Source organism: Callospermophilus lateralis, chromosome 3, assembly GCF_048772815.1.
Source record: "Callospermophilus lateralis isolate mCalLat2 chromosome 3, mCalLat2.hap1, whole genome shotgun sequence".
Classification (NCBI taxonomy): Eukaryota; Metazoa; Chordata; class Mammalia; order Rodentia; family Sciuridae; genus Callospermophilus; species Callospermophilus lateralis.
In genome coordinates, this window is record NC_135307.1 from 25,558,793 (window position 1) to 25,582,368 (window position 23,576).

A 23,576-nucleotide genomic window follows, 5' to 3' on the forward strand; every position below is an offset into this window, starting at 1 on the left:
GTGACCTGGAAGACATAAAAGTCACCAGTGTAGGGCTGACAAGTCACTTGCCTCTCCAGCCTCCTTCCACTGAGAGTCTATAAATACTGAGCAGTATATACCCTGTGGGCCAATTAAGGAACTTTTATCCACCACACACACTACTAATGGATCAGCAATGGAACCACAGCTTATTTTTCCCCAGCCACATAAACACTCACGATGTGGTGAGAAATGTTAATCTCCACCAAAACTACCTGGAATCATGCCCTAAGCATAAAAGATTCTATTTTCCCTTATGAGCACCAATAATTCATTTAAAGATACAACTGAAATAATGCTGAGGGTCTCTCATTTTTTATTTTAGATTTCGATGTGTTTGGAATAGGGTGCATTAGCCAGGGCTCCATGGATTAAGAAATTTCCTCCATTGCTTGCAGAAAAAACAATCCATGTCTACAATGTATTAGAAGTCCCTAAACATCAAACACTAACCTCCCTTTATAATCAAATATACTTGAAAGAGGCTTTGACTATATCAGGCCAGCCCCTGAGTTTTAAACTTAAGTCAACAGAGTTTGATTTCAGAGACCCTGAAGGCTCTGAATTCCCTCATTCCTGAGCCAATCCTGAAAGAGAAAGGAGGCTCTTGAACTACATCTGCCCCAGTTTCTGATAGGAAATAAGTCCGCAAACCTAGAGGCACTCATGAGCTACAGGCTCCCATGTGACCACTGGGTCATAGCCACTATGCTCTATCACAGGACCCACCACAATCAGAACTTTGAATAATTGTCATGAATGCGCTGCCTTAGAGTTTCACTTCATTCAAAAGACTCGAGACAATGGTGAACTTCAGTCCTGGACCACAGCAAGCTTTCTTTGGTGTTACAGACTGAATGTGTGTGAGCCCCCCAAATTCATATACTGAAGTCTTGATCCTCAATGTGATGATTTTTTTAAAGGTGGAACCTTTGAGAGAGAATTAGGTCATGGAACCTTTGTTAGTGGGATTAGTGCCACTAATACACAAAAGAGTTGGTCTCTACCTTTTGTCATGGAAGGATACAAGAAGGAAGCCATCAGTAAACTGGAAAATGGGCCCTCACTGGACCAGATCACTGGTACTGTCATCTTGGACCTTCCAGCTTCCAGAACCATGAGAGATAAATGTTTGCTGCCTAAGTTGCCTGATCTTTGGTATTCTGTTAGAGCAGCCTTAACTAATACACTGGGAATATGGATCTTTATCTAGATACCTACACCCCTAGCTTGACATGTCTCTTGGAACCATGTGCAGATCTACCTATAAACTCCAATTGCCCAGCCCCCTCCTGGGGCTTGAACCATTGGACTGCATTGGGGCCCTGTAAAGTGAAACAAAATCAAAAGAAAACAGAAACACCAAATGGCCCCTGCAGCATGATCAGCTCCACTGGCCTCTGTGAGACATTCCAAAGCATGAGCCTCACCCATCCAGGCTTCATTCATTGTCTCCACTTGTGGGTTCCTTTGCCACCACCAATCCCAGCAGGGCTAGCACCTGGAGCTGTTAATTTATGACAGGTGACTTAGATTTCAGGCCACAGGATTTAACCTGCAGTACATTCAAATTTGCATAAGGATAATGGGCATTCTACTACACTTTATGCCAATATGCCCTGATGTGGTAATTAACCACTGAGCACATTTACTGATAAGCCATTCATTAGAGAAAAACCTGACAACTAGCAGTGTTACTAGAGTCCACAATTTTCAAATCTCTTTCAGAAATGCTTTTTTGCCTGTAGAGACTAAAAGCTAGCAAAAATCACAGAACAGTCACTCTCAAAGCTATTTTCATGAAATTTCTGTTATAATAAACAGAAATGAGAACTGGTTTTATAGATTTTATTTTTATTTTCTTCTAAGCTTTCTCATTTTTTTTAAGAAAGAGAATGAAAGACTACTGCTTTTTTTTTAAGAGAGAGAGAGAGAGAGAGAGAGAGAGAATTTTTAATATTTATTTTTCAGTTTTCGTCGGACACAACATCTTTGTTTGTATGTGGTGCTGAGGATCGAACCCAGTCCGCACGCATGGCAGGCGAGCGCTACTGCTTGAGCCACATCCCCAGCCCCTAAGCTTTCTCTTAATCTTAAATTCCTTTCATTAAGAAATTACAATGGTAGAAGCATTGGCTACTTTGTCCTTCTGAAGCCAGAATTGGCTCATTCATTCACACAGGAAATTTGTTTCCATGAATCAATACTTTTCTAGTAGAGGGAGGAGTCCAGTGGGTGTGGCCAATCCCCCCCACCACCACCACCACCAAATGCATTGAACACTCAGTCTTTTTTCTAGCAAGAAATGTTTCCACCTCCAGTCCTTGTTCTTGGGAGAAAATTTCTCTTAGACCATGATTCCCTTACTTATTACATCATTATCAACCACACAGAACGTGTCCAATCTGCCTTAGCTGTGCTAATTCAATGGCTAGACATGACTGTGTGCGCTTAATAAATGGTAGGTATGGTAGCTGGCCCCCAGGATACAAAGGTAAATAAGATACAGTCTGTCTTTAAGGCACAGAGAATCCTTTGATGTCTTTGACTGTTCCTTGGTTCTTCATCACTTGCATTTTTATTCCTGTTAAGAGTCATTTGGTTGAGTTCTTTCTGGAGAACACTTAGGCAGAAATATTAGATGGAGATGCTCACAATATTCCAATTCATGGTAGTCTTTCTCTTCCTGCAAGTCTTTAGTATGAATTGTTTTACATCACTGATTCTACCAAATGATATTAGCATTTTGTTATTTTTCTTCATGATTAGATTATGCAAGTAATCTTTTCTCACTGGTGGAGGCGATCCCCCACTCACTGTCTTGACAGGGTCACAGTGAGAAAAAGTGTTGGCAAAGCCGCTCTCCCACTGTCTTGACAGGGTCACAGTGAGGATGAATGCTGGCAAAGCCACGCTGGTTGGTGGGTAACCGAAACCATGAGACCCTTTTTTATGTAATTGGGACTTTGCATTTTCATGCTTATGTTTCTCACAGGAGGCATGAGTATGTTAAATGCCAAACAAATTAAATTTCAGATGGCTAGAACAGAACAGGTAGTTCAAGTCTTGGAGGCCGTTCTACCCACCCCTCAGCATATCAAGGACAAAGTAAAAGGCTATTCTTCTATCTTAGTACATTGTGGACAAACCTAATAATGGACAACAATCATCCTCTGAAAAACAAATTCTTTGAGAACTAGTGCACCTTGACTGAGAAACAAACTCTTTGAGAACTAGTGTACCTTGACTGAGAAACAAAGAAACTCTTTGAGAAAGCAGCTCAACCAGTTTTATGAGAATAAATTTAGGAATTAATTAAAATAGCTTTATAAGACACAGTTTTAAAATAATGTTAGAAATATTATTTTATTTAGATTCTTAAGTTTAGAAATTCTTAAGTCTTTAAATGTATAGGTTTCTGATATGTTTTAAGGATGATTCATAAACTTTAGGATATTTTAAATATAAGATTTAAAGGGACTTTTTTAGATGGGAATTTTGAATTAGAAATAAAGTACAAGTGTACTTTAGGTTAATGATTGATTAGGAGACTTAGAGTCTGGTTACGTAGTTTGGCATTAGTTAATAAGGAAATAACATATCTTGGGAAAAATAGTAAATCTTGGGAAAATCTGAAGGATGTAAATTGGTGACATGTTTTATTGATGATTCTGTACTTTGATGATTGTATGGCTGGGGGTCATATCCTGGAAGAATGTAGATCGGTGTGCTCTCAATCATGGTTAAGGAAATGTCATGTCTTGGCAAAGTTTTAAATTATATAATCAATGACGTATTGTGAATCTATAATGATGAGAAAAATTGTAATAAAAAGGGGACCCAGAGAAAGCTGCTTTAGCTCTCTCTCTGAAGATTGCTCAAACGGAACGACTCCTGTCTCATCATTTCGCCGACGCCACTCCTCCTTCAGGACTCCCTGAACCCCGCTGGGGCTGGACCCCGGCATCTCACCAACTACATCTTTAGCTACCACAACCCTTTGTGCAATAAAGATACAAAACAGGTATGATGGCAAGCTATGAAAGGAAAAAATATCCTGCCATATGACTGCTAAAAAGCCATGACCTTCCACAAATGCCTTCAATTGAATTGAACACAACTGAATTGACATTGTCATCTATATATTCTTTTGTATCTTAAAGTTACAAATCTAGGAGGTTTGTGTTTCCTTGGCTAAACACATAATCATATCCCTCTAGTTTCATTGATCTTCAACTGTGACTTTTAAATTATTGAAATTCATAACATCAGTAATTTTTTTAAACCTTTATTTTATTTATATTTATGTGGTGCTGAGGATTGAACCCAGGGCCTCAAACGTGCTAGGCGAGTGCTCTACCACTGAGCCACAACCCCAGCCCAACATCAGTAAATTTTAATGATAATCAATTAGAGAGAAGAGGAATATACATCAAAATATGAATTATAGAAATATTGCATAAAGAAATGCATCTTTAAAAATTTAGAGCAACTCAAAGTAACCCTATAAAATATTTTTAGCAAGCCTTCTTATATGTACTTTATTTAATGAATACATAAGAAATGTTTGGAAATTATCCCAAGGGATGTTGTTTCGGCATTCATGTTTCTTTTATTTTTAGCTTCTCCACATCTACTGGCTCTTTTGTCTCTGAATTTCAAAATGATGAAGACTTTTTGATTCAGAAGCAAATGAGAATGAATACCCATGACCTCTGAATTAGCTGCAATGGTACTTTGAGTTCTCAGCTTACGGGTCCTTTTTCACACTGAACCCTGCTGACAGCACCACCCACCAAATGACTCCTGCAGCATGAAGCTTAGTACTCTCTTAGCATCCATGATATCACTTGGTCTGGGTATTCTTTCACTCATTTGTCCACTTCTTGAAATATAAGTTACTCTCAAAATCTTTTAAATTTTTAAAAATCATTATTCTTCTGATTCTTTCATGCCTGATTTCATCAATTTCATTTAATTAAACTATATTCCTTTTATTCTGGTGAAAGTTACAGCTTCAACTTTTTAAACCTAAACCTGATTCCCAGGTAACACAGATAATTCCAATTCAACAGATCCAAAATAGCCATTTCCCCAGTAAACCTGCCTCTCCTCCAGCATCTCTGCATTCAATTTATGTCACCCAAACAAAAAACTGGGGCATGTCCCTACCCCTACCTCAGTCAGCTGAAAAGTCTTACTAATTACTTCTAGGTTGGTCTTCTCATCCCCAGTTTTGCCCACCTACACGATAAAGTCCTAGCTCCTATGCACACACATATTTCCAACCTTACATAAGGTCACTCCAGCAACACTGAGCTCTGTTTCTATGAAACATGTTAGCATACAGAAAATACTTAGAAGGGTTTTGGCATATATAAGAACTTAATAAATGCTAGGGATTATCACCACCATCCACTCCAACACCCCTTATTTTATTATCAGTTGTTCACACTTACCATGCAATTTCACATTCTTGTTGTCTTTGCTATTGTTATTCTTTCTCTCTGGAATTGTTATATTTGCCTAGCTCCTCATTCTTACAAACACATAAATAATAAAAGTTTTGCTAAGGCTCTTTCTCCTTTAGTAAACAACTTCTAACATCTCAGATAATGCTTAATGTCCATATCTGAGGCCTCAGGTATAAACTTGTGAAAAACGTGTATATATGTATATATTTGTATATACATATATATTTTCTATATCAAATGTAAATTATATATTATATACAAAGCTCTATGCCCACCCTCTCTCATACACTTATATATACAGCATAACATATTGTATTGCAATTATCAGATTTTCCTTGCCATCTCCATTAGAGCAAGAATCAACAAATTACACCCTGGGCCAAATGCATTTTCTCCTCCTCCTCCTCCTCCTCCTCCTCCTCCTTCTTCTTCTTACTGGGAATTGAATCCAAAGGTCCACTAAACTTCATCTCCAACCTTTTATTGTTTTGAGTCAGCGTCTCAATGAGCTGCTGAGGCTGGCCTGGAACTTGCAAACCTCGTGGCTCAGTTTCCTGAGTAGCTGGGATTACAGGTGTGCACCACTGTACCTGATCCACTCCCTGCTCTTATAAATAAAGTTTTATCAGAAAAGAGAATGTTATGATTTAGATATGAGATGTCCCCAAAAAGCTTATTTAAGACAACGCAAGAAAGTTTGGAGGTGAAATGATTGGGTTACGAGAGCCTTATCCTAATCAGAGCATTAACCCACTGATATGAATTAAGAGGGTGGGAAACATAGGCTGGTAGGCTGTGGGTCAGTGGGGTAGGCCTTTGGGTTTTATATTTTGTCCCTGTTGAGCGTAGCTCTCTCTGCTTCCTGATTGCCATGTCCTGAGCTGCTTTCCTCCTCCACACACTTCTGCTATGATGTTCTGCCTCACCTCAGTCCCTGAGCAGTGAAGTCAGCCATCTATGAACGGAGACCTCTGCATCTGTGAGCCAAATAAATTTCTCCTCCTCTAAATTGTTCTTGTCAGGACTTTAGGTCATAGGGTGAAAAAACTGACTAAACCACCGATATACACATTTGTTCATGTACTATCTATGGCTGCTTTGACGCTAGAAGAGCAGACGTTGGCAGCTGTGATAGAGACCATGCAGCCCATAAAATCAAAACTATTTGCTATCTCGTGCAGAGTTTCTCAACTTCAATACTGTTGTGATTTGGGAGTAAATAATCCTTTGTCATAGAGGGGCTGTCCTGGGCACTGTAGGAAGTACTGTGTATCAACATGCCTGGGGTTATGGCTTAGATGTGAGGTGTCCCTGAAAAGCTCATGTGTGAGAAATTCAAGAAGGTTTAGAGGAGAAATGATTGGGTTTTGAGAGCCTGAACCCAATCCGTGAATTAATCCTCTGATGGGCTTAATTGAATGGCAACTAAAGGCAGGTGGGTGTGGCTGGAGGAGGCGGGGCATGGAGGGCGTGGCTTTGGGGTATATATTTGTATTTGGCTAGTGGAGACCTCTCCACTTTCTGATCATCATGTGAGTTGCTTCCCTCCATCATGTTCTGCTTCACCTCAAGCCCTGAGAAATGGAGCCTGCTGTTTAATGGACTGAGACCTCTAAAACTGTGAACCCCAAATAAACTTTTCCTTCTCTACCATTGTGCTGGTCGGGTATCTTAGTCACAGCAGCAAAAAAGCTGACTAGAACACCTGGTGTCTACCCACCAGATGCCATCAATGCCTCCTACCCTCTGCCACTCACTGTTCCTTTACTCCCTTCTAACCACCCTCCATCTCAATTTTAATAACCAAAAGAGTCTGCAGACATTGTTTAATGTTCCCTGGAGTCAAACTTGTCCCCAGTTGAGAACTGCTAACCTGACCTTTTATAGAAAAAGTTACCAACCAACCCCTGAACTCTAGGACCTTCCAGGGAAGAAACTGCCCAGTTCATTTTGCATTCCAAACACAATGCCTAGAACATACCAGAAGTTCATTAAAAGGTATTTTAATCAGTCATTTAAAGGTAATTTAGTAATCGTGAGACACCATAAAATAATCTAAACTTCCTTACAATTTTCAACTGGAGTGGGACACTGGTGATCATAAAGCCAATACTCAATTTTACAGCGGAGTTTTGCTGCCTTTAGCATTTTAAGCACCACCCATAAGAACTGTTACATAAATATATATGAAGAAAAGTTATGTTAAGAAAAATGATCTTCATCACAACCCATTTGATTACTAGGAATTTAAAAGATGTGAAATCACGGCATTCATATTTCATGTATGCATATATATTTTATTTATTCATGAATGAGAAGTTTTTACTGTGCCTATTAAAAAGTCTCATAAAAGTCTCTAAAAAGTCTATAAGATGACATTATTCTCATGTGGCAGATGGTTTCATTTTAATTGTGGTCAAAATATAATATAGAGAAATAGTAGCCTCCTTACAGTTAAGTCAAGAAATTTGTTTGAGGGAAATAAGTTGCTTTCCACCCGATAATAAACCTATAGCATATATGACACTATTGGAACTACAAAAACTTCTCTGCCTTCAAAGAGATTATATGTATGGCCGAAAAGCTAATGAGTGACAACAGGACATTGTAAGGACCAAATGAATGACAACATTGCTAATATGTATTGAGCACTCAGTATGTGCCAGACTCAGGTGACAGTTTGTCACATCATCTCTATCTGATCTTCCTAACAACTTTGTGTAGTAGATACTATCAAGATGGCCTATATTGTAGATGAAGAAAGTAAGTTTCATAAGAAGCAGCAAAACTTAAATTTGACCCTGAGTGTCTACCTCTAAAGTCTGAAAACACACACACACACACACACACACACACACACACATCTTATATAAATGTGCTTGTAATTCAGAAGTGAGAAAAGACCACTGCTAATGCAGTGATCAGTCAAGCAGAGGGTCCAGGAGATATGTCCTGGGAGAGAGGGAAAGAGACAGAAGAGAGAAAAGGAGAAATCCTTGGCTACAAAAACCCAAGAAACGGATTTTAGAAGCAAGGATTTGAAACATAGTATTAGAATAATATGGAAGGTGACTCTGATCCACTATAGGAAGAATCTATAGGGAAGTAGCAGCAAAATGGAAGCCAAACTATAAAAGACCTTAGCTAGGAGGCTGAAGAAGACAAGCCCAGTGGACACAGGTCATCCCCTAAAGAACAGCGCTGACAGCCAGGTGGGACCAAATGCGGAATGTAGAGCAAGGTGGAGAGAAGGAGGAGCACCCACTGATACACCACCATGGGCAAGGCGAGGCAGAGGTGGGCATGAAAGCCCAGAAAGAAAAAAAACAGAAAAGGAGGGGGACCTAACAAGGGAATTGCCAGTGGGATTTTACCAGTGATAGCCACTCTTAGGGAAAGGAGGGAGAAGGGGACTGAGAAGGAAAAATCCAAGCTGACTCCAGGGTTTCCCACTTGAGTGAAGAGGTAATGATGGCAGAATCTAGATCACAGATGGCCACGCCCCTTGGTGCCCTCTTAGCACCTGCCCAACCTTTCTTCTAGAAAGGACCTAAACCAGTCTATGCTGGTTTTCTCATATTTCCTTTCTCAAACCTCATAACCATTTTATTTTTCTTCCTTCCCTACCATCTCCTGGAAAGAGGCACTATTTTTCTTCCCAGTTTAAGAAGGCACAGGTCAAAGGAGGAGATTTAACAAGGGAACAGTAGAAGCAGCACATGGAAGGCAAAGGTCAAAGGTGCAAGAGAAAAATTCTATGGGTCTGCTGTACAAGGTCCACCTAGTTAACAGTACTATTGTACACTTGCAAAATTGTCAGGGGGATAGATTTCATGTAATATGTTTTTTGCCACAATTGAAAAGATTAAAAAGAGAGAATATATATATATATATATATATATATATATATATATATATATATATATATATATATTTGAATAGTAAATATATATATACATAAAATTGTAAATATATATACATATATATATATATTTAACATATGTCCTAAATAGTAAATATATATATATATATAAATATATATATATAATTGAATAGTAAAGTTCAGGAGGTGAGAGGAACAGAAAGAGATGGCAAGTGTGGGTGAACAGGGAAGCTTATAAACACAGAGAGCCATCTTGCTCTCTAGGAGAAAGGGAGATAGAAAAATCATCAATGATGTGGGATAAACAGGGCCTGGGGACTCTGAGATGGAGAGAGAGAGAGTTCATCAGTTGACATTGCCTGGCCTGCAACATTATCTAGTCACTGACACTTTGTTCCTCTCTCCACCTCTCCTGCTGGGCCACCGCCAAGTGATCTCCTTGACTTTTCTTGAATGTGCCAAGTTGTCAGTTGCTTTGGGTCTCTTCTGTCCCTGTAGCTTTCTCTGATTGGAATGGCCTCTTCCCAGAGCTCTGTGTGGCCGACTCCTTCTGTCATTATAGCTCTCAACATCATAATCCCTGCACCGTCTTTCCCTGAACACTCAGTTGAATGGAGCCACTCACCCTCCCATTATTCTCTCATTTCCTTCACACCACTTGTCATTTTCTGAGAATATCTTAATGCGTTGTTTTCATATTTATTTTGAGTCTCCTTCAAAAGAAGGCAGATTCCATTAACTCAGAGACCCTGTACCTATAGTCATTTACCACATGCTCCAACATGTATGACTGATCTTTCGACAGAGCAGACATTCCATGAATATTCACTGCACCAGAGAAAGTGATTGAGTGGTGTGCTATTGAGAAAATGAACATAAACAGAAAATGGAACTCCAGGGCAATACTTCTACAACTGACGGTCACTGATATTTATTAGTTTTTTAAAGAATATTTTCAATTCAATCATGAGCAGGACTTCTAGAAGCTCAGTTTATTGTGGAGACACGCAAACACAGATCATTAAAATACTGGGTAGATGGGCTGGGGTTGTGGCTCAGCAGTGGAGCGCTTGCCTAGCATGTGCAAGGCACTGGGTTCCATTCTTAGCACCACATAAAAATAAATAAAACAAAGGTGTTGTGTCCAACTACAACTAAATATATATATAAACACACACACACACACACATACACACATACACACGGTAGACTATAATGACAATTACATGATGAAGTTGTGAACTGAGGGTTGTGAGACGCTATAATACAGTGCTTCTAACTTAGGCAAGGAAAAAAAAAAGCAGAAAGCAATTCTACTAAACTACAATGACTATTGAAGTTCAGAGTTTGGTATGCAGATGTAGAGGGTCAAGGGTCAAGAAGTGGAGGTGGAGATGAGAGAAATGGTACATACAGCTCTCCCAACAAGTTTTTTATTGAGACAGGAATGAGCCAAGGTACAAAGTGAAGAGGAAACAGGGTGAAGGAGATGATTTTGAGTCTGTGTCTAGTTGAGGGGTAGAACAGAAGTGAAGACCAAAGATAACCAAAGACAGAGGGAGCCATCAAAGGGTCTAAATCCCAAAAAACACTCCCCCTGCCATAAAAAGCGGGGGTGGTGTGGGGGCTAGTGGGTACTATTTACTTGCCGAGAGGAAGAAAAGAAATAGTCCTAGAAGCCAGGAGGAAAGAGGGTACCGATGAGTATTTCCAAAGATAACTCTAGGGGAGTGGAGAGGGACTTGTTCAGCAAGGCTAAGCTGAGCAGTTTCTATTTCCTGCACATAGTATTAATTAGACCATATGCTGATATGGGCTGCTGAGGGCACAACTGAGGGAAAGGGAAGGAGGGGAATTTCATTGGTTGATAATTGGTGTGGAATGTTGCTGCACCTTGTGCTGAACCTTCACAGATTTTTTTTTTCTTCCATTTTTTCCCCTTTTAATTTGTGCATTTTAATTATACACAACAGTGGGATTTGTTATAATATATTCATAGGTGCATACAATAAGACGGTATAATTTGATCAATTTCATTCCCCAGTACCTCCCCTTTCCCTCCCCTCCTCCCCCCCCCCATCCCCTTCTTCTATTCTACTGGTCTCGCTTCTATTTCTTTTTGTAATTTGTTCTAATTAGTTATACAGGACAGTAGAATGCATTTTGACACAGGGTACACAAATGAGGCACAACTTCTCATTCCTCTGGGTGTACATGGTGTAGAGTCACTCCCGTAGTGTAACCAATGTCTGTCTCATTTCACTGTCCTTCCCGTCCCCACATCCTCACCCCTCCCCTCACTCCCTCTGCACAATCCAAAGTTCCTTCACTTTTCCTGCTTCACCCTCACTATGGATCTGCATCTGCTTATCAGAGAAAACCTTCACTGATTTTTGAAGTGGCAAATATGCCTATATCTACCCCTTACAATCTCTGCAGAAACTAGCCGTGGCACACATCCACATGGGGTGTGGAGCCCAAGGTTACAGAGGCACCATAACAATAACAGAATAATCATTTCTGCATTTGTAAAACAATTTTTAAAAACATTAGCTAATTAATTAGCTCAATGATTGTTTTATCCCTGTAGGTAGATGTGTACAAGGACTAGTTGTTTTTGTTGTTTTTTTTTTTTAAATCTCCCTTGAGGCATTTGAAGACACAAGAGATTTTGTCTCAGTGGGAATGTTGTGGTAGATTACATTTGCTGTAAATAAGTGACATTTTTAGAAAGCAATGAGTTCCACTGTATTTATCCTGAAGAGGAACAAAAAATTGCAAAGCTAAATAAGAGAATCCCAAAATCAGACTGAAAAGTCATAGTAAGTCTGGGGCATTCAAGTCAAATAGTTCCAACATCACAAAAAAAAAAAAAAAAAAAAAAAAAATTGAGCTGAATTCAAGAGAAAAGATGTGTAGCACATCTCAAGATGAAAGTACTCCTCTGCCTAGCATTTACACTCCTCTCTCTGATCTCATAATGAAAATCATCCCTCCATTAACAGGTTGAGCAATATCAATTTGCTCAATCAAAGTGGGAAATCAAGCAAAAACTACCTTCTCACCAGGATCAATGAATGGTAAGTTGGAAGAAATAGGCAATTGTGTTCAGTCCCCAGAAGGACGTTTTTACTTGATTGAATGACCTTTTCTATAAAGTGATAGTGAGAGGCCCCCTCCTACAGGGTGCTTAGCCACAGAATCACCAGCCTTTTCTCAGGGAGTTTATTTCTGTTTTCAGGTCACCATGTCCTAAGATTGGGTTGGCAGAGATGGTAGCAGGGGCCATGGTGGCAGCATTTACCTCTCAACTCCAATGCCCTTAACCATATGATATGAATGAGCTTGCTCTAAAGTCAAATTAGTGATGATCATAGAAGTCACCCAAAGTTATTGTGAAAATTAAATTAGGGAATATGTGTGAAGCACCGAGCATAGTGTGTACACATATTTCAAGTGCATTCACATCCATCTGTGCTCAGTGATCATAATTTCTACTGGGGCTATTATCAGCATAATTGCTGTGGTTGTGATGGTTTGGAAGCAGATACCAGTGAAGGACTGAGGAAAGGGAAATAATTATACATGACTAAGAGATGATGGCAAGGCTGGGAACCTCAGCTCCTACCACAGGGCAACCCAGTGGCATGTAAAGTCAACCTCTGGAAATTAATGAGGAAAGTCCTGGTCAAATCAATCAAACCTTTTTTTTTTTTCTTTTTCTTGTTCACAGCTCATTCATTGAAGGGTTGTAGAATCTAGATGGAAGGAAACTATAAAAATCAAAAGACCATCTATATATTGGATGTTCGAGACTCCTCTTGGATGTCAGTCTGCGTGGATGACTTGAGTGTCGGAGAACTTATTATTTTGAGGCAGTTTTGGACAGCTGTCATTGAAAGTTCTTCCTTCTTTTGAGTATCTAGCTTCCAGTAATAGTTCTTCTCAAGAGTACATGGGCCACATTTAATCTCACTTCAGTTCTTTCTAAGTAGAAAACCCTCAACTCCTGGATGTAGAAATCTTTTTGTCCCCTCCCCCTCAAATTAGTGGACCCTCAAGCTGTTGGTAACCCTTTATTTGAGCATCTTGAATGCCTTCATCTATTTCAGAACTCAGCTCTAAACATGTTCTGGTGTGTCATTTAGTTCACATTTTAAAAGTTTGTCATTGATAATTTCACAGAACATTCCCCATACTCATACTAATACACAGTGGTAAGGATAATTATAAATAGTATTTGCTGGGATTTCTATATTTCAAACATGGTTATAAGCACTTTACAGGTATAACCTTAATTGATACAATAATTCTCTGAAGTATGTATTATTTCTGGCCCCATTTAGTAAATGAGTAAAGTTAAGTTGGGTAACTTATCCCCCATTGTACAACCAGTAGGAGTGGAGTTGAACTTTACAGCCAGGAACTCCAGCCCCAGAGACTGCTTTATTAGCCAGAAAACTATACTGCAGAGTGGTCAGTGCCTTTGTTTTACAGATTACATACACATCCATGAATTTGGGTTCAATCAACTTAGGCACATATTTTTGATACTTTCTAGTTCTCTACCATCCATAAAGGTGACAAGCCTTTTTTTTCTGTTATCTCAAACTCCTAAGATAAATATCCAGTAAGACAGAGACTTATTCCAATAGGAACTTTCATACAGGTCAAAACAGACCCACCTATCAGGACCCATAGGTATATTTAACCAGATACTCAAGTTTCCTTATATCCAACCCCTATTTCCCATCTCATTGATTAGAATTACCTGCCACAGTACTTACTTGAGACATCAGTATAATATCACTGAATGAACGTGACATTTTGGTGAACTAATACAGCTTTTTCTTAGCAATTATGAATCATGGAGATCATGTTTATCACTCTTTTCTCTGATACAGCCTCATATCTGCAGTTAATGCAATCCAAAGTCTCACCTATATTCCAATTAAGCTCATGCAGATTGTGTTATCTACATTTTTTTTTTATCTATAGTGTAGGGATGCTCTTTTATTCTCTGCCATTCCTCAAAAGCCACAAATAAGCTTTCAAAAATCATAATTATAAATTGTCTCTATATCCTGGCATAGCATTCATCCAAGACAGGAAACTTGAATTTACAGAGCATTTAGGTACTAAGATGCTCCCATAATAAATATGCCCTTTTTTCCTTATCTTTTTTCTACCCAAAGAACCATCTTCTTATAAAGTGAAAATGGGGTCAAACAGGAATACTCATGATAAAAAGCTCAGTGCTGAAAATGACAGAATATAGAGCCCAGACTAATTTCCTCAAAAGAGAGAATTTGTTTAATCATGACTAGAAAGTCAGTGGCAATGTAAGTTGAAGAATGCTTGATCCAGAGCCTTCAACTTGTCACCAGAATGCACCCCCCCCCATATATATATATATATATATATATATATATATATATATATATATATATATTGCTCTGGTTTTCTCCATCTGGCTTAATTTCACTTGTTCAAAATGGTAGCCAGTACCTTTACTGAATACCACCCCAAGTTTTTGGCCCAAAGGAAATAAGAGCCTCCTCTGTTTGCAACAGACAAAAGTGCTGAGCCTGGTTGTCACTGATCCTGATTGGGTCATGATGCTCACCTGTGAACAAAATACCAAATGCCAGTGGAATGGAAATCCCTGATTCAGTTTGAGATCTTATACTAATGCAATCCTTTGTGGAATGAGTGCCACTGAGCCACTGGGTTTAAAGTAGTTGGGGGAGGGGGAGCAGAAATCAAGATATATTTATCACAAGAAGGGAGAATGGATACCAGATTGGACAAAAGACAATATATTCATTGATCTACTCCTCCAACAACAACTAGTCAACTATAAGCAGCAAATTCTTCTGAATACGTTTTCTTTGGTATTAATGGAAGAACCTTTTCAAGTATCTTTGAGACTTCAGCACACCTTATACTATACCTTAGCTTCATATGTACCATTTCCTCACAGCCACTGTTGGCTAAGTGTTCACACCTGGCCCCTCATCAGACAAGTCTAGAAGCATCATAAATCCCCTGTAGATCAGGATTTTATTCCAGTTTCCTCTGTGTCACAGAGTGCCAATCTCTCCTTCCCTCCCTCTCTCCCTCCCCCCCCCTCTCATGCCATTCTAGTTCCTTATAATCCAGAAAGTAATCTCTTTTCCAGAAACAGTTTGCCTTCTTTACAAAAACACCATTCTTAAATTGAATTGCATGACATCGCCAATATTTGATATCTTTAACCCACAAAATGGCAATTTGATGCCCAACCTAGCTACACTATGAGTTTGGTAGCACTGCCATAACAAAGGGCCACAGGCTGGTGCACTTCACATTTATTTTTTCATACTCCAGGAGACTAGAAGTCCAAGATCCAGGTGTTATCTGGGTTGGTTTCTTTGAAGTCTGTCCTTGGTATGGGAATGGCTGACTGTTTTCTACCTGTCTTGCCAAGGTTTTATCCCTCTGAGTGTATCTGTGCCTTAACCTCTTATACAGATACCAGTAGCAAATAGCCACATGCTCAGGGTTAGATCTTCAACACACATATTTGGAGAAATACAATTCAGCCTATAACAACCCAACAGATAGCTCTTGAGATACGATTTCTCTTTCTTTTCTTCTGGCACCTTTGTCCATTTCCCAGTCTCTGATTCATGTGTCCACTTCCCTCTACCTTGTTCACATGTTGTCCCTCTCTACCTCCTTTTTGTATTAGCTCTTTCATTCTGCCAAGACATTCTTATCACCAGGCTCATAGACTTCTGCACATTTTCCAAACACAAGGGATTAAAACCTACCTTGCTAACCAAAACTAAATGACCAATAATTGTTATCTACATACATTTGCAATCAATTCTCAATAATCTTGTTCTTTGGGCTTGGCAGTGATTAGTATCCTCATTCTACAGATCAAGATGCGGATACCCAGAGAGGCCATATACCAGAGAGGCCCTGAGAGCTAAGTTGGTTGGTTGGTTCTTTTTGCAAAACTCTACTGGACTCTCATAACTTCTGCAGTTGGTTAATTGTAGAAGACAGTAAAGAGCAATTAGTGATTCCTTGGCCAGAACTAATTTTGTTTCAATTAATAAATAATGCAATGTGTAAATAACTACATTCACATGTGTGTAGCTTTATTAAGCACTTCTATTTCTTTAAATCCCATTTGCTTCCTACGTAAAAATGCTGAAAGTAAGTTTTCTGTCTCTACCAATGAATAATCTGACGCCTAAGGCAGTCAAGTGGCTTGCTATATATCAGGCAGCTGGTAAGGAATGAGACTAGGCTGGACCCAGGTCTGGGAGAGTCGTGCTTGGAAAGCCCAACCTCCTCTCTTCTCTGAAAATCTCACTCGATCTTTGGCTAAGCCTGGAGCTTCTCAGTTCTCTTAATGCTAAGAGCAGGGGAATGTTTGGATCCAATGCTGTGACCTAAGTGTACCTACTTATACACAGAGATATTTGTCACCACTGGAGAAATCAGGAAGGATACCAAACAAGAGCAGTGAGAAATAGACTAAGGAAAAAGGGAAATAGGGGCAGGGGGAAAAGGATAATGAGTGAAGAAACTAAAAGATAATGCAAAAGTTACACAGGAAGAGATATCAAGGGATGGCATAAGAGATAGCATCAAAAGAGAGTGAGACAGAGTAACATAAAATGAGTATATTTATAAAAAAAAACACACAAACAAACAAACACATTATCCCAAAGCCCGCAGGTGCCAGCAATTCAAATAAACGTATAGCAATTAACAGAATTAACACAGCCTTAAATAGCTTTCCTCACCAGATGTGGACTCCTATCAGGGTTCTATAAAATGTAAAGTTATTACAGATTAAACCATTAATCATCTGTTCAGAGACTATCTCTGGCTGCAAAACCCCATTCGGTTTTAAATGGCTAATAATCACAAAGGGACGTGGAATGTTATGTGTGCAGGGATGTTCTCCCCCATCCTTTTTCCTTTAAATATGTGTTCCAATTCTCCTGATTTTCCTTCCTCCCTATTAGAGATGGCATGAGAGCCGAGGGGTGAGGCAGGCCAGGCTGTCCTAATGATCTCCAGCAGCCCTTTGGACTCTCCATGGCAAATAGGGGCACCAGTACACTAGGGGAGAAGTAACAGATTGAGGCAAAAGGAAGAATGTAGAAATAACCAAAGCGAAAAGCACAGAAGGTCCACCACGTAGGAGGGTACTGTGATGGGCTTGAGGAGGCTCCTAGTCCTGGCTGATGGACTCGGTCTTTGTGCAACTTGGCTTGGTTTTCCTCTCCTACTTTGTGCTTCATCCAAACACAATAGCTCAGGAATGCCAAGGACAGAGAAAGAAGAAATTCACGTCCAGATAGGGAGAGTCGCTGGAAACTGAAATGGGAGTCAAGAGGAAGTGTATTTTCTTTGGAAACTTTAACATCCCAAGCAGGTCTCTGTCCAATGCTGAAGCTGATGGGCCACTCCTTCCATCCCTGCCCATCCAGCCTCCTAGAGGGACATATGCATTGGGGAGAAACAGTAGGTAAATTAACTCCAGTTCTTGAAGGATTTAAGGCATGATGAACAAGATGACAATCTGACAGTGTCACTGCTCTGCTTCAGATCCTTCAAGGGCTTTCCTTACTAGAAATCAAGTCAAATGAGATGGCATAGAATAAAGCTCTCTCTAACCTGACCCTACCTAAATTTGCAGAGCCATCTCCAAAACTCCAGATCTTAAATTTTAGGCCCTGAAGCTAGAAACTCTCTGTAGTTTCTTCATCCAGACACCATGACATGGCTTACCTCCTCACCCTTGCTCATGCTGCACCGCTCCCCTGTTCTTCCTGTTCCTCCCATTCACTTTCATGTCTCACCGTGAGCATTGTCTCTTCCCTGAACCCAGGTTCTGTGCAGCAGCCCAAAGCAAGTAGGGATGTCTTATTTTGTGCATTAATTGTCCTTTCTTGACATTACCTGCTTACATCTGTCTCCCTCTACTAAGCACAAGGTCTTCTAAAGCAGGAACCATACTTGACTCGTGTTTTGGCACAGTCCTTGAAAGTTGTATGATTTCAGTATTTATCTATTTCCATGGATTAAACATCTGGCTCTCCCCAAAGTCCATGTGTTTAAATCCTAACAGCAAGATGATGATACTTGTAGTCGGGCCTTTTGGGAAAGCACTAGATCATGGGGGTGAAGCCCTCATGATAGGATTAGTGCCCTCATAAAAGAGAACCCTGAGAGCCCTCTGACCCTCTTTCACCCAGTGAGGATCTGGGAAGGTGGCAGCTATAAACAGGAGGAAATCCTCACTAGGTCCTTTCCATGCTGCATCCTGATCTCAAACTTGCAGCCTCCATAACTATGGGAAATACAAACACAAATGTGTTTTATAATCCAACCAATCCATGATGCTTTGTCATAACAACCTGATATAAAGCACTGTTGATCTAAATGCCACCAGATTTTAGAGCTCCAAGAGATTAGCTCATTCAGTCAATTATTTATTCCAGACTTTCTTCCTGAGTGCAATATTTTAATGCCAATGACTGTTCCAGTGCTGGGGAAATACTGAATTAGATTAGACTTTGTCCTCATGGGTTCACATTTTAACAAAGGCACGTTGACAGTGTCACATGAACAACAAAGGCAATAAACAAAGGAATGACTGAGGCTGAGTGGGTGGTGATCCTTACTTTAGCAAATATAAGAGAAGTTGGGCAAACCTTAGAATTATTTTTTTTTCCTGAGAGTGACTTTTCACATGGGAAATGTAGAGATATGCAGGCTCTTGCATTAATTTACAGTTGTATTCATAAACTGTTTATAGGATACATTAGATAAACATTAGTAATGACTATAGCAAGTAACTATTATCATAAATGCTGTTTGGCTTATGCACGTCATTTCCCTTGTTCTTATGAAACATGCAACAGAGGTCTAATGGTCTCTACATTAAAGGCTAAGAAACAGACATAACGTATCAATGGTTTATCTCAGGACACATAGCCTGTGATAAAACTGCTATTTCTACCCAAGTCTTTGGTTTTAAACAAATATTCTTTTCATTGTATTATGATGCCTCCCTCAAAGGTTTTTTCTATCCAGTTCTTTCTAGAGAAGATTCCAATCTATTTCTCTTAGCTTTGCTGAGGCCCATATGTAATATTTCCCTCATATTAGATAGCTGAGGTGGGGGGTCTTGAAAAATTCAACTATTGCCTCAACAAGATGTTCTTCAGTCATCTCAGGAAAGTTGAGTGATCAGTAGTGCCTAAGAGGATTTATCTAATAAAAAAATATTTATTAATTTATAAACATGTTATTTCACTCAGCAAATATTTACTGAAGCCCACTAAGCAACAGGAACCATTTTGGGAACTAGGGACACAACAAGAACAAAAAATAAGACAGTTAAAATAAAACAAGAAAACATGAAGACGAACCAGATGGTGACTTTGTGGTATTCCAGGGGACATGAATCCTGTATTTGTAGTGAGGGTGTGCAGAGAACCACAATAGTTTGATGACAACTTGAACACTGTTGTAGTTATTATGTGTGCACATGGGTCAAATTCATGTTTATTTTAGTTCCATTGCGGAGTAAATTAGCTACAGTTCCAAAGATAAAACCTACTCACACTACAGATAAATAAAACAGAATAAAACAGAAATCCCATTGTTCTTTCACCATGTCCCCAACTTGATGGACATGACACTTAAAAGCACTCAGTTCATCCCAGGGCAATGTACAGACACACAGCAAGAGAGGCTAGAGAATGGCAGAAAGAGAGATAGGGAAAGGGAGACAGCGTTGTACAACGACAGGAGAGGCTGTCCTGAGTTAAATAGTGGTGTTTGTGGATCTCTGCTGTCCGGCAGTGGGGCGTGGGCTTGATCCAGGAGCTAAATCCCAACACAGCTGGAAGCCCTATCTGTCAATTAATTTGTCAAAGATAAATACTAAGAATAAGAGAATTTTCCAGACTTGATCACAGACAAATGAATTCTAATGATAAAATGGAAAAAAATAATATGCCAGCACTTCATTTGGTTTCAAGTAATGCTCAAGCACTCAGGTAAAATAAGATTCCCCCCACCCCGTCCCCCATCCCTCACCAAGACAGCCATGCTGCTAATGTAAAGCAGAGATCCGCGGGACTTGAAGTTCTCATTTTTTGCCTATGTTTCCCTCAATATTTTGAATACTCCTTTTTCTAACTTGCATTGAATTCAAATGCAGATGTGTGCTGTTAGCTAAAAGGTGGGAATTTTTCAAATTACTAATTTTTCAAATTACTAATTAAGGTCGATTTTCAGAAAAGGCTTTAACTTTGGAGCTATTAAATGACAATTCTGACAGACTGCCGCAGTCTGGCTGGGCACAAAATAACCGGGAGGTCACTAGCCACTTGTAGGTTCAAACAGGAACTACTTTATTGCCCAAACCCAACAGGAACTCTCTAGAACTCCACGGAAACTCCACAAGAACCAACGGAAACTCTGCGAGAACTCAAAAGTAGAGGGCACCGGAGGCAGCAGGAGACGCCCCACTGCCGGACAGCAGAGATCCACAAACACAACTGAATGCACAGCTTGTTTCAATTTAGCATATCCAGTTACAGCAATCAGTCACTATCCCAATAATTATACACAGCTTAACTTAATCACCATCATCCCAATGGCTCGCTAGCATCACCTCCCAACCACTCCTTCTGGCAAAATGCCAGGCGCCATCCCAACTTGGCTGTGGCTCTCAACAACAGACTTTTTAAAAATAATTTTTAGTTGTTGGTAGACCTTTATTTTATTTATTTATATACCATGCTGAGAATCGAACCCAGTGCCTCACACATGCTAGGCAAGCGCTCAACCACGGAACCGCAGCCCCAGCCCCTCTGATAGAATTTTGTAGCTTCCTGCTCTCAGCCTGAGCCGTGTGTGTGTGTGTGTGTGTGTGTGTGTGTGTGTGTCTAGATTTTATTTCCTCTAGTTTCCACAGGGATAAAGCTATCAGACACATCTTGTGTTTTTCTGAGTCTTGTTTCAAAATGTTCAGAGGCATCCTTCCTGATGAATTGATAAAAGATTTGGGATTGGGACATGGATCATTTACTTCAAAACATAAAATTGAGGGATGATTCAATGTTACTGTATAGTAGGGAATTCAGCCTTCCAAGTTATCCAAAATCCCCTCCAGGAAAATGCCCAGCTTGCTGCTGCACTATCCCGTGAACCAGCATCACGTGGCCCCCATGCCTCATTCACTCTGAACCCTGTCCTCTGCAATGGGAATGTAGCAACCTTTTTTTTTTTTCTGGTGAAAGTTCAATTCCAAGGTAGTGTGATTTAACAGTGTTTAAGAACCTTTCAGGGTTTGTTAGACATTGAGTAGTTTATACCTTTATTCTATTGAAATAGGAGTAAATCCCAGGGAAGATGCACTCTATGCCTACCACAATTTTTTCAGAAATGACAGTGGAGTCCCTGAAGCTGGCAGAAGCTGAGAAAGGAAAGCAGTCTTTGGATTCTCCTCTTAATTCTAATTCGTCCTTCAGATGGAGAACAATATAAAGCTATAATTGGATTTCTCCCTTCTTTGTCATTCTCTCCTTTCCACCCCTTCCTCTCAAATCACACATGGTTTACTACAACAAGGCTCAGCTCAAATGTCACTTCTTCTCTAAAACTGACTCCCACCTAAAATTTATCTGTTTCCTCCACTCAATCAGAGCATTTAGTCTGTGGCACCGAACACATGGTGCCTTATGCGGTAATTATTCACTTACTGATCTCATCTCTCTTCCTAGATTATAACGTTTTCCACCATGGAGACCATGGCTTGTGAAAAACCATCCAGTTTTGTTACAGAACATTAAATAAGCACACCAGTGCTTATTTGATAAATTAGGCCATCCAGTAATTCCTGAGTGTGTACCTCCTGTGTGCCAAACAAACCAGACACAATTCCTGTCCTGACCTGGCTCACAGTTCAGTGGCAGGAATGAGCCCATGTACAGTGTCACCTCATATATATCTGCTATTCAACAAACTTCAAATACCCATAATAAGAATCAACCATATGCCCTGAGAGGAAGCTCATAAGATGTCACAAGGGATCTTTATCTATAAGAAGGAACACTGTTAGCTTTTCAAGGAATTTCCCTGGGGAAATGGTATACATATCTTAGGCCATCAGGCTTAGCTTAGATTAAACAAAATGTACAGTGTACCGCTCTGATGACACAGTCTTCTGAAAGAACTCTACCAAATCAAGTCTGATTCTTTTTGCCTCCACAATTGACCTTAGAGATTGAACTTACACTTGACTGAAGCTCCTTTGCTCTCAGACAGAGGTCTCAACACATCAGCTACAATGGTAATAAATGAGTAATGGCAAAGCCTCACTGCTTTCTCACAGCTATTGCTACGAGCTTTCAGGAAAAAAAAAAAAGAAAAGACAGAAAAGCCAGTTTTTTGAGCCTTAATGTTATATTCTGAGAATTTTCCTTCCTCTCAAATAATGAGATACTTGGGAATGCCAGACTTGGCAAAGGTAAAATAATGCATATGTTATATTTTGGGAAAAGCACACAGCCACAAATTGAACCACTTTTAGCTGAAGAATCTCTACCTGCCAAGTGAAAAGCACAAAATCAAACTTCACACATGTCTAGTTCCTTGTGATTTCACAGACCTTTCATCTGTGTTACTGCATTTAATGTATAAAGCACAACCACTTATGGGATAAGATTCTCTGTAAGTTAGATGAGGAAACAGAGCCACAGAGTATTCAACTGGCAAACCCGAAGTCATCCAAGCAGTTTAAGCCAGGATGAAAAGGCAGGACCCCTACTTCCCAGTCCAATGTCTTTTCTGCCTCAACCTCTCATCTCATAGAAGATTAGATGACAGGGGCAGTCATTGATCTAGAAATCTCATTCATTCTTAAACAGTTGCACAGCACATTATAAATAGAGTTGTGTGGATTTTACCTCCTTAAGGCAGCCCATGAAGTTGTTGCTCACAGGTGAGCCCGGCAAGTCAGCGGTACTTGGGCTTCCTCCCACGTAGAAGAAATCATCTGAGCCCAGCATAGTGTAGTCTTCCTGCGTATAGCCCGTCGTGGTAAGAATGCCATCCACAGAGATTGTCACCTGGTGGTAGGACATAGGGACAAAAAAAATCCCAGCAATGAC

The 23,576-nt window shown here is 39.8% G+C and overlaps 1 protein-coding gene across 9 annotated transcripts in view; it reads right to left on the reverse strand.

Annotated features, from left to right (window-relative positions):
- Nrxn3 (neurexin 3) overlaps nt 1-23,576 on the reverse strand; it is a 1,468,922-nt gene that overhangs the window by 1,062,272 nt on the left and 383,074 nt on the right. For all 9 annotated transcript variants that reach the window (XM_076848054.2, XM_076848052.2, XM_076848056.2 and 6 more), the window contains one exon: nt 23,373-23,534. In XM_076848054.2, coding sequence (XP_076704169.1) covers nt 23,373-23,534 — 162 coding nt within the window. The remainder of the gene's footprint in view (nt 1-23,372; nt 23,535-23,576) is intronic.